This window comes from Phyllobates terribilis, unplaced genomic scaffold, assembly GCF_046119375.1.
Source record: "Phyllobates terribilis strain yellow unplaced genomic scaffold, ASM4611937v1 Scaffold_5895__1_contigs__length_48410, whole genome shotgun sequence".
NCBI lineage: Eukaryota > Metazoa > Chordata > Amphibia > Anura > Dendrobatidae > Phyllobates > Phyllobates terribilis.
The window spans coordinates 14,606-26,714 of NW_027368640.1; the positions used below are offsets into that span (position 1 = coordinate 14,606).

Below are 12,109 nucleotides of genomic sequence, written 5' to 3' on the forward strand. Positions count from 1 at the left end.
AGCTTGTTTTGATCTTTCTCTTCATGTATTGTGTTGAGGTTAAGTCCAAGGTGACTTACCTATATAGAGAATTTCTCTTCAAGAACATATCCATTTCTTCCTTCAAAACTCTTTCTTTCTTCTTATTCTTGCTTGTTTTCAAGTTTGAACAACACTTAGAACACTTGTTCTTAGTGTGTGTTGGTTGAATCCTCTAGGTCTGAGCTTGTGGGAGATAATCCCACATCATACATAACACACTCACACTTAGCATATACTGAATATAACGTATGTGCATAAGAGGGTAACTAGCTTTTACACAAAATAAACACTTCCTATTATGGAGTTCATCAAGGGAATAAGGGAGTGTTACATTAATGTTAGGCAAGGGACACCGTAGAAATGGATCATTTCTTAAGGCTTGTAATATGGCAAGAAGTCGATCACCATTCTATATTTGTGTCACATGAAGAGAATGCAATTGGCTTAGACTATAATGAATAGCTTTAATACAATATTATACCTTAGCTAGACTGGCTTTTGAAATGGATGATGCAAAAAAAACAAGCAAGCAAGAAGCACAATCCAACTAAAATTCCCAAAGTAGAATTAAACTACATAATTCATATTCAAAGTATGGGAGAAACTTACAGGGCATATCCTGATTCAGCTAATAAGATAAGATAGAAAACATGCAGAAGCCTAAGGCTTAGAAAGATATACATGCAAAGCAACTTAGAGAGATAAATTGTTGTATTGCTCTTTTAAAAGTCTGAGATATAGTTCAGGGAGTTGAATAAAGATTCGCTTGAAATTTTCAGAGAATCGCTTGAACATATCTGAGTCTCGCTTGAAATGTATATTTTTTATGAATGAGACTCGCTTTGAATAAAGCGATACTTTACCACATAAATGTACACCTCTTGTAAGATAAGAGTGAAAGAGATGTGTATTAGTCATTGAATCACGCTTGATTTCTTCATTTCATCCCTGAAGGAGATATAAGCTCCTCCTTATTTCTTGAAATGAGAGTAGCTTGGTACATAGTGATCTTTTTCTCCCTATGTTTATACTGAACACAGTGATCTTTCACTCGCTATGTTAGTTCGATAAGCTCTTACTCTGCATTTCAATCCTGCAAAAATAAAATCAAGCTTTTGGTTTCCAACGAAGAATTGACTTCGAAGGAATGTTAGCACTTGCGATTCTAGAACTAGAAGGTAGAACTTTCATCTTCACAATTCTAGGAACTCACTCATAGTAGATGTCATCGTTAAGATCTAGCACTTGGTGAGGTTTCCCTTTGGAAGTCACTCCTTGATGTTCTTTAGCTTGTTCATGCTTGGACTTTTAGGGCCTAATACACAAAAGATGGGTCTTATATGACCCGCTCTAGTCAATCTTGTCTTTCTCAAGACTCGCTTGATTGAGCTTGCCCTTATATTTAGCCTTAATAGACTTGTAGGGCTTTTGCTCAAGCGCTTTTAAACTCTCACATGCATGCCTTGAGTGACCATTGTTTTCGCCAAAAGTGCAATAATGGTTATATCTAATATAGCCATACTTTCCTTTTCCAGGACGAAATGGCTCTCTTCGTATAAGGCTTGTAGAATGAGTGTTCGGATGAGATTGCGCTTGTTTAATATACATGTTGTGCGCTTTCTCTCTGTGAAACCATTGTTTGTCTTGAGCTGGTCGCTTCTCTAGAACATTCACTTTGCTTTGTAAGTATGAGTTTTCAGCTCTGTAAGAGTGAAGTTCCTTGTCTAGCTTGATGATTTTATCATGTAGCTCACTAGATAGAGAAGGGCCTGAGTTGGACGAGTCATGATTGTTGAAACCTAACCCCGGTCTTGCTTTCACAAAAACTGTTTGGTTAACAATTTTGACTTCCACAGACGTAGCTAGATTATCTAGCTTAGTTAGAATTTCATCATCATGTCCGTGATATTTGAGTTAGAGAAGCTAAATCCTTGCCTTTACAAAGCTCGCAGAATTTGGTAAGAAGGACGGGCTTTGCGGACAATTGTTTATTTAACTCAGTTATTTGTTCCTTTAGATCATCAAGTTCCTTTGGCTAAGATTTTGTTTTAGCTCCAAGAACATCATAATCCAAGACCAACTCATTTAAGATCTCAACAAGGTTTTTCTTTGGGAGGAGTTCAAAATTTAGAGAGCTTACCTCGATGTCTTTGTTTGTTACGGAGTCTTCGGAGGCTATTAGGCAAGTATCTTTCGCTACTTGATAGTTTGGCTCATCGTCCAAATCTCCCCATAAGACCTTTTTAAATGGCGGTTTAGCCTCTTCGTGATCCTTGGTCATATGCCCATGACATAGGCAATTGAAGCACACCGAGTCTTAGCTGGATCTTGGGTCTGAATCTGGATATGGAACACCATTGGCTATATTGAAATGTTTTTCCGGTTGTTCATTGGTTTTGAAATCGTCTTGTTCCTTAAATAATGTCCTTGAATAATCTCATAACAATGACAAATTCAATGTTCTTGATGATTCAAACAAGAGAGAGAGACAAAGCTTAAAATCAATGCGTTCGAGCAACCATGATCTCTGATACCAATTGTAGATTTTGATCAAATCAAGATATAGATCGAGTATCTCTTAGTGAAAGAGTAGCTTGATAGACTCTCTTAAGTATTTAAAATATATAGAACTTGAAAACACGTTTAAGCTAGTCTAATTTCAAGTTAAACACAACAAGTTATTAAGTTAGTGTGTTAGTGTTGTGGAAGGGGAGATTAGCTACAATAGTTGAACTTAGAAATGTTACTCAACAAGTTCGGCTGAAATGCAAGGATTTTTCCCAAAGTGAAAACACTAAGCTTCTACTAAGCTCGGGATAAAACTCACCATTGTTGATTATATTAATAAAGAGTAATTACAATGCTTATTAACACTCTCTCTCAATAAAATTTGGCGTTCAGCACAATACAAGCAATCTTCTCAACTCTCAAGGTGATTCAAGACACTTGCTAACTTCAAGCGACCTCAACACATAGTAGCTTTCCTCTAACTATCAACTATGTCTGACTCACTCTTGCTATCTCCTCTCAATAAGTGATTTTTTCCCTAAGCACTCAGCTCTCTAGCTTTCTCTCCTAAAGTTGTTAGCTCTCTTGGCTTCTCTCTCATCTCTGTGCCTAACATCACCTATTGCACATATTTATAGTATTCCTAAACTTATCCTCCAAGTAATAGCAAAACTATAATCTATGGCAATGAAGAAGTCCATGCCTGTAATCCGTGTGATCAATCCACCTCTGGAAAGCATCAACGACTCCACGCGTTTTGTGCTTTTTCTCTTGAGTAACGGTTTTTTCCACGTTGGCAATCCTCTCCACACCCTTAGCTCTTCATTCATTCGTCCAGCTTGGCGATCCCCATCCTTCACTATCCATTGGTAGAAATCTCCTCTTCCCCTATCCTTAGCTTCATGGCCTTCCCTTCACTGACCAGAATTCTCTAAGCGCTGGTGTAGGATTCCTCTGTAGACTCTCGTTTTCGCACTTGATTGCTTGTACACTTTCTCTGAGTTTGAAGCGCGATCCACTAGCTCTCGTAGCGACTCTCCTTCACTTCAGCTAGTCCTTCCGTCTTCACAACTTTTATCTTGGGCATTTTATTCTTCTCTTTATCACTTCACTCTGCCTTTGGCGAGACTCGCTTTATCCGCTAGGCCTAAAGCTAGTCTCCACATGGACTCAACTAGTCTGCTTGTGTCAAAGATACTATCCTAACTCCTCGAGCTATTCATGAAAAGCATATCACACACAATGGACATCAAATACTTATGTTTATCATCATCAAAACAAGAAGAATAATTGAGCTAGCTAGTTACATACTCTAGCTCAAACCAACAATGGTAAGGAGGTTGATACTTGCTAACAACCTCATCTCCTCCTCATGACTTGATAGAGAAAAATCTAGACTAGAATCTATAGTAAGAGATTATGAATCAACTAGTCTATCATCATTAAAAGTGTCCTGAACTACAGGCTCTCTCAAGTCTAGTGCATATGCAAATTGCTCTCAGAGGGATTCTTCATAGCCTCATAAATATGGATGTAAAACGTTTTTATCGTAAGGGAACCTGTGACAATATTAATCATGGTGCATTCTGATTTTAGGAATGGTCTACCTAACAGAATAGGGACTGAACTTTTAACATGCTCCATAGTCAACGCATAGAAATCAGCCGGAAAGAAAAGTTCACCTACGTTTACTAAGACACCCTAGTGGATTCACACAAGAACAATGATAGAGCTAAACCTACCCACAAGCTATGGGATCAATTGTAGCTTTTCAAGTGTCATTCCCACGAGGAAAAAGTAGTATATTTTGTAACTAAACTGGTAATCTAAGTCGTAAGAAGAGAATTTGTGGATTATGCTACGAAAAATAGGAAAACACAACTATTGGAAGGTTATGTGAATATGGGATATCTAGGATTAAGGATCACCACAACAACTCCTTGGTAGATTACAAAATGTGTTTATCAACGAATAACATGAATTTGTTTGATGGTAAGCAATCAAATATATCTACTAGTTCCTTTCAGACATCAATAGACGTATTTAAACTCCAACTAACAACCACTTTCGTGCAAAGTTAATCAAGTTTACACTATTAGTCACTTAGAAACTAGAACTAGACCGGGTTAACATCCACTTTCGTGCTTAGCTAAGTCCAACCTAACCTAGGTTTCTATGATTACTTAGATCTCCACAAGAACAAACAAGTTTATTCGGGTTCAATGCTAGGTAGTTCCAACATAAACAATCTCCTTTCAGACTCATGCCATTTCTAATTGAAATTTATATGTATCTCCTTTCAAACTCAGCCTAATAAAATTCTAAATGATTATATCAATCTCAATAAGAGTCCTAGAATCAAATCAAACAAGAAACCATGCTATCAAAGACAAACACAAGAAGAAAATCTACCAAATAATTGTTGGAATCACCCAAATCCTAGAAATATGGATTTAACTACGCATAATGGAAGAAACAATCAAAAACATCATAAGAATAGAGAAATTAATAGATCTAGATGAGAATAAGATAAATACTTGATTCAATCTAGAATAGAACTCTCCAATGTTTGAGAAATCATCAACAATCTCCAAAATGCAAACTAGGATTTTCAAGGTGGAAAAAGAGAGGTAGAGAGAGATCGAGGTTCCAAAACAAGTTCTAAAACAATCTATTTATACCTCACAAATGATAATACTAAAATAACCCTCAAGAAGCCCATAAGTTACAAGAAAAACCACAAAGAGTCAAAGGTGACTCGCCGACTTGGGCCGATACACGACCGAGGTGCAGGCCGAGTATCGCTCTGGCCTTGCTTACTCGGGCGGATACTCAGCCGAGGTGTAGGACGAGTATCCCTCTGGATCGCTGACACGGACGATATTCGACCGAGGTGCAGGCCAAGTATCCCTCTGTTGACTCCACTTCAAATGTAGATCGTCTCAGCTTGTTCCCATCCTTCCTTGACTGGTTCTTCGTTAAGTTTCCGTCTTGCCAATCCTTTGACTCGAACGCCATCATACAAACGCTCATGATCTCCAAGGAAAACGCCTCCAAAACACCTGAAATCATCAAACGCAAGAGTAGACACCGACTCTACAAAAACCTATGAAAACAAAATAAAACAAGACTAGAAAGAAGCAAAATCACTCTATTAAAGACGAAATAAACATGACCTAAACTAGACTAAAATGCATGCTATCAAATTCCCCAAGCTTGAACCTTGCTTGTCCCAAGAAAGCACACGACAATGAATCCAAGAAATATACAAAAATTGTATCTATCCAAGTGACATATGAACGATAACAATGAAAGATCAAACAAAAAAAAAATCCTTCCTAGCATGCTTCTCAATCAATGAAAAGAGTATATTAGTTCCTCAACTCTAGATCTCACCAGAATAATAGAACATGTCACTCACACTCATGTGTTTAGGTATGTGTTTCACTCAATATCATATCTCAACTTTGAATGTTAACTTCTATAAGCTTGCAACCAAATCTACATCCCTACTGATAGGCACAATGCAAAACACAATCATGAGACATACAATAGGGTTGTAATGGGGCCAAGGTACTTTGATAAGGCATGGATGAAATTTTGGCCACGTGGTGCTAAATCTAGGAGATATGAACTTCATATAAAAACAACACTAACTCAATAGATATTACAATAAATTCAAATACACAACCCAATCCAAGATCTATCAAGTTGTTTATTTGTTGCTCCTTTTCTTTTCTTTCACTTATTTCCTTCCTTCTTTCTTTCTTTCTTTCTTTCTTTCTTTTTTCTCTCTTTTTCGTTCTTTTTCTTTCATCTTTTTGTATTTTCTTTCTTTCTTTTTAATGAAAAAGAAGGGAGCAAATTGGATATAAACAACAAGATAACACTCTATAATCAAATATCATTATCCACCCCATCATCTACCACTCCCCGAGCTTGTCTCGCTCCCACACAAAGTAAATAGAAGTTCAATCCCCTAGATAGGTAGGATACAAATATAATCTCATATTATTTTTATGGAGCTACCAAAGAAAGGCTATAAGGCTCAAAGGGCTACAAGAGGAGGATATCAATTCAAGGGTAGTCAAGGATAATATGGGCTCATGAAAATAATGTCTCGATCAAATGTGACGCATTCTTGTCCTATATGCAGTCTCAAAGAGATTTAAAAGCAGTTCTAGAGATAACAAACAAAGAGAGTTCACTCATGAGAACTAAGAGGACTTTGCAATTGTAGTCCAAGAAAGGCAAACGAGCTTACTAGAACATTTATCTAGAGTTTCGGTTCTAATGCATCTTAATCAAAGTCCACATACTCAAGCCAATGTCAAAAGCATGATCAATTATCATCCTTATAACGCAACTGTAATATTAACAAATAAAGCATATTACAGTCAATGCACCATTATAAGAACTCACAAAGGAACATGCAGGGGAAGAGTGATAACCGACACACACGAAAAAAGAAAAAAATCAAATCAAAACAAAAAAACAAAACAAACAAACGAAAAATGCAACACTAAACAACCTACATGCAATGCAAAACAGAAAATACTCCCCTCCCCCAAGCTTAAAACCAATATTGTCCCTAATGTATATTAAAGAGCAAAAGGAAGAGAAGTACTCACAATAAACTACTCTTGAAAAGACGGTCGAGGAGGAGGTCGACCTTTGAGAGAAACTCTCCCCTCATTAGGTAGACGGAGAAGATGGCCACCATCTCCTGGATCAAGATCCCAATCAGAAGGTTACAATATAGAAGTAGAAATCAAGGCCTCCTTTAACCTCAAATTGGATGGAAGTGTCTTCAACTCCACTTTTTGTGCCTCTTGAGTCTCCTCCATGGGGGAGACATTATCACTAGATAGGGTCTCAACGAAGGTCTCATACACCTCATTAGCAGATTCCAATTCTAAGATCACATCAACAAGTAGCTCTAGATCAATTGTCAACTCCGGTCACACTCCTAGTCAAGCAATACTCCAACAGATCATCAATCAAAATGGCCATCAAGGATTCTTGGGTTGCTTTGTCAACCTTATCCAAGCTAGAAACATCATCCTCAAAAGCAGGTTGCTTAACAACCTTAGGAAGATTAAATTCAATTTTCTCTTCCCCAATATTGAAGGAGAGAACACCATGCTTCACATCAATTAGAACACCCACGGTAGCTAAGAAGGGTCGTCCCACTAATATTGGAATAGGAGAATCAATGGGAATATCTAGGACATTGAAATCAATCGGGATGTAGAACTTTCTGATCTGGATAGGAATGTCCTCCAAAATACCAACCGAGCATGTCATAGATCTATCAACCATAAGTAATGCCAATTCCATACAATATTTTCTAATTAAATCCGAATCTAGGATCTTGTGCTAGCTTCAAAGGAATAGACCTAGATGAAGGAATCGATCTATCCTAGCAATGAATTTCAAATCATATAAACCTAATTGGGCTAATTCGGACACAATATAATTCAAACCCTAATCATGCCAGTCCAAGAGAAAAAAACAACATCTAGAGAAGTTTACATAAAGAAGAACTCACAACTACATCTAAATGATGAACTTCGAGGTCCAACTGAGCCTTGGATGCTTAGTTCATGGTAGATTTAACCACAAAACACAAATTAAGCAAAATGGGGTTCATCACCATTCAGGCGTAAACTACAAAGCATAAAATATGTAGAGAGGAGAGAGAGAAGGCAACCCAACCTCCGAAACCTAAAGAGAGATTCACCTTTCTCCTCCTTTTATACCTCATCTCAACCTAACAGCCGAAATTCTTATAAATCTAATCAATAAACTCATTAATACTTAAACTTAAATAATAAAACGCAGTTTCGACCAACTTTGGCATGCAGATCGGCAGGTGTCGATCTTCGTTCTGTTGAAATGTTGTACTCGCAGGGCGGCGGGCCCGGAACTTACATAGGCTGCCGCCGGAAATGCTGATGTTTTCTTCGATCTTCACTTTTCTTCATGTCTTCGAACTTGATCTCCATTTGTCTTCTTCAAAGTTTTCTAAAAGTCTCTTCTTTACTTGATTTTGCATACTTCATATGAATTTACCAATATTTCCGAATATGTATTAATGTACCTCGTAATATATCAAATGACCTCTAATTTTTTAGACTTTAAACGCGTTGTAACCGTATCTATCAGAAAGGTACAAGCTGCATGTATATTATATGGTAGATCTCATACTTTCGTGTCTTCTTCTTTCCCACCAACCCCTTGAACTTCTTAGAAATGGAGCACGTCAAATTTCTAATCAATTGATAATGTCAATTATTATTATTATTCAGAAAAATAAAATTCAGGCGCCCGTTGACGAGTAGAAGCCCACCAACTCGCCCACCAACACCAACTCAGCCAGAAACGAGCTTCTGGGCCTCCGATCTCACTTCCCACGTGGCTGAATGTCATCCGTTGATTCCACCCACAAAGATCCAACGGCCGCGTGCTTTTTCCAACTAACCCATCCACCTTTTTACCCAACACTCAATACTTTTTCCCATTTCTCCACCCGCGCTTGTATTTAAACCTCCTCTAACTCCCTTTCTTCCTCAGGAAATTTAATTTAATTCATTCAATTTTCCTCTGTAAAACATATTCAATTTCCTCATTCTCCCAAATTGCAAAACCCTAGGATTCCAATTTCCGCGATCAACCACCGCAAAGATCGAGAAATCTCTAACCGAAACCAAAACTATCCAATGGAGATCGCGAACGGACACTCCAACGGCGCTATTAACGGAGGACTCAACGGATCGCTGTGCTTGCACAACGGAAAGTCCGGGATGCCGGCGGCGGATCCGCTTTACTGGGGCGCGGCGGCGGAGGGGATGAAGGGAAGCCATCTCGACGAGGTGAAGCGGATGGTCGAGGAATATAGAAAGCCGACTGTGAAGCTGGGAGGGGAGACGCTTACGATCGCTCAGGTGGCGGCAATTGCGGCTTCGGGAGACGGAGGCGCTACGGTGGAGTTGGCCGAGTCTTCCAGGGCCGGAGTCAAGGCCAGCAGTGACTGGGTGATGGATAGCATGAACAGGGGAACCGATAGCTACGGTGTTACCACCGGATTTGGCGCCACTTCTCACCGCCGAACCAAGCAAGGCGGCGCTCTTCAAAAGGAGCTTATCAGGTAAAAAAAATTTCATTTTTCTGTTACTCAATTCCATTTATAGCTAGAGTATACAGTAACCGTGTTGTTTTTACTGTTCCTATACTAACTTAACATATTTTTACTGGTGAGTGCTGACCAAGCTATATTAAAATTTAGATTGGATTTTGTGAATTTTTTAATTTACATTATTAAAGAAGCAGTAGGGCTTATGTGGTGACAAATTAGTGATCAAATAATACTGTAATTTTCATTATAAAGTGACATGTAATGTGTCTGGTTTGAACATCTGATAGTGAAGTAAGTGGGTAGGTAGACACTGCATGCTAGTAAGTCACCTACCTACCAAAGTGTGATTTTCATTATATATTAAGAACTTACAAATCTTGGCTTACTTGACTTGCAAGCAAAGTTACAGGAAAATAGATATAATATGGTTGACTGGTTTTTCTGGACGAAAACTAAATTCAGTATTTATGAATCAACAGATTTCTGAACGCTGGAGTCTTTGGCAACGGAGTGGAATCATGCCACACTCTTCCCCACACGGCCACCAGGGCCGCCATGCTGGTCCGGATCAACACTCTCCTCCAGGGATACTCCGGCATCCGTTTCGAAATCCTCGAAGCTCTGGCCAAGTTTCTCAACCACAACATCACTCCTTGCCTCCCTCTCCGTGGCACAATCACTGCCTCCGGTGACCTTGTTCCTCTCTCCTACATCGCCGGACTCCTCACTGGCCGCCCTAACTCCGTCGCCGTCGACTCGGACGGGAAAAAACTAACCGCCGCCGAGGCCTTCCAGGTCGCCGGTGTTGAATCCGGCTTCTTCGAGCTCCAGCCGAAAGAGGGACTCGCCTTGGTCAACGGAACCGCCGTCGGATCCGGCCTCGCCTCAATCGTCCTCTTTGAAGCGAATCTCCTCGCTCTGACCTCGGAGTTAATCTCTGCACTTTTCGCTGAAGTGATGAACGGAAAGCCTGAGTTCACCGACCACCTCACGCACAAGCTGAAGCATCACCCTGGCCAGATCGAGGCGGCGGCGATAATGGAGCACATTTTGGACGGATCCGCTTACGTGAAGCAAGCTGAGAAGCTTCACGAATTAGATCCTCTCCAGAAGCCGAAACAAGATCGCTACGCCCTACGAACCTCCCCGCAATGGCTTGGCCCCCAAATCGAAGTGATTCGCGCGGCTACAAAGTCAATCGAGAGAGAAATCAACTCCGTGAACGACAACCCATTGATCGATGTTTCGAGGAACAAGGCTCTCCACGGCGGTAACTTCCAGGGAACTCCAATTGGAGTTTCAATGGACAACACCAGGCTCGCCCTAGCCGCAATCGGAAAACTCATGTTCGCTCAATTCTCCGAGCTCGTCAATGACTTCTACAACAACGGATTGCCTTCAAATCTCTCCGGCGGCAGAAACCCTAGCTTGGACTACGGGTTCAAGGGCGCCGAAATCGCAATGGCATCGTACTGTTCAGAGCTCCAATTTCTGGCGAATCCAGTAACAAACCACGTCCAGAGCGCAGAACAGCACAATCAGGATGTCAATTCACTGGGATTGATTTCTTCTAGAAAAACCGCGGAAGCTGTCGAGATTCTCCAGCTAATGTCATCCACATTCCTCGTAGCTCTCTGCCAATCAATCGACCTCAGGCATCTGGAAGAGAATCTCAGAAACACAGTCAAGAACACAATCAGCCAAGTAGCGAAGAGAGTTCTAACAGTCGGCGTCAATGGCGAGCTTCACCCTAGCAGATTCTGCGAAAAGGAGCTTCTCAGAGTCGTGGACCGTGAATACGTCTTCGCCTACATCGACGACCCTTGCAGCCCCAACTACCTTCTTATGCAGAAGCTCAGGCAGGTTCTGGTTGATCACGCCCTTGCAAACGGAGAGAAAGAGAAGACGAACTCAACTTCCATCTTCCAAAAGATTGGAGCTTTTGAGGAGGAGCTTAAGGCGGTGTTGCCAAAAGAGGTTGAATTAGCAAGAAGCCAGTATGAGAATGGAACCAGTGGAGTTGAGAACAGGATTAAGGAATGTAGGTCATATCCATTGTACAAGTTTGTGAGGGAGGAGCTCGGTACAGAGTTGTTGACTGGGGAGAAAGTTAGGTCTCCAGGAGAGGACTTTGACAAGGTGTTCTCTGCAATTTGCCAGGGGAAGATGATTGATTCTTTGTTGGAATGTGTGAAGGGGTGGAATGGAGCCCCTCTACCTATCTGCTAGGTTGTCTTCTTCATCTTCTTTATTTTTCATTTTGATTATGTTTCTGTTGGTTTCCTTGACATCAATGGGTTCAATCTTTTGTTGCTACGTGACTTTTGTATTGTTTAGAGTTCCTCGTTATCTCATAGTGTATGTAAGTGGAAAATAAGTGATTTGTTTGGAACTAAATTATGCAAGAATGAACCAGCTATATTTATTCATGTACTAATGTAC

At 40.1% G+C, this 12,109-nt stretch overlaps 1 protein-coding gene across 1 annotated transcript; it reads left to right on the plus strand.

Annotated features, from left to right (window-relative positions):
* The first annotated feature begins 9,251 nt into the window (after positions 1-9,251).
* Positions 9,252-11,896, plus strand: LOC141250549 (uncharacterized). Its single transcript, XM_073670019.1, has 2 exons — positions 9,252-9,679; positions 10,147-11,896. Exons 1-2 carry the CDS (start codon positions 9,252-9,254, stop codon positions 11,894-11,896), a joined length of 2,178 nt encoding a protein of 725 aa, XP_073526120.1.
* Positions 11,897-12,109: the final 213 nt, after the last annotated feature.

Coding starts and splice junctions, on each gene's coding strand:
- LOC141250549 (XM_073670019.1), top strand. CDS start 9,252: ATGGAGATCGCGAACGGACACTCCAACGGCGCTATTAACGGAGGACTC. Junction 9,680..10,146: donor CTTCAAAAGGAGCTTATCAG/GTAAAAAAAATT, acceptor ATGAATCAACAG/ATTTCTGAACGCTGGAGTCT.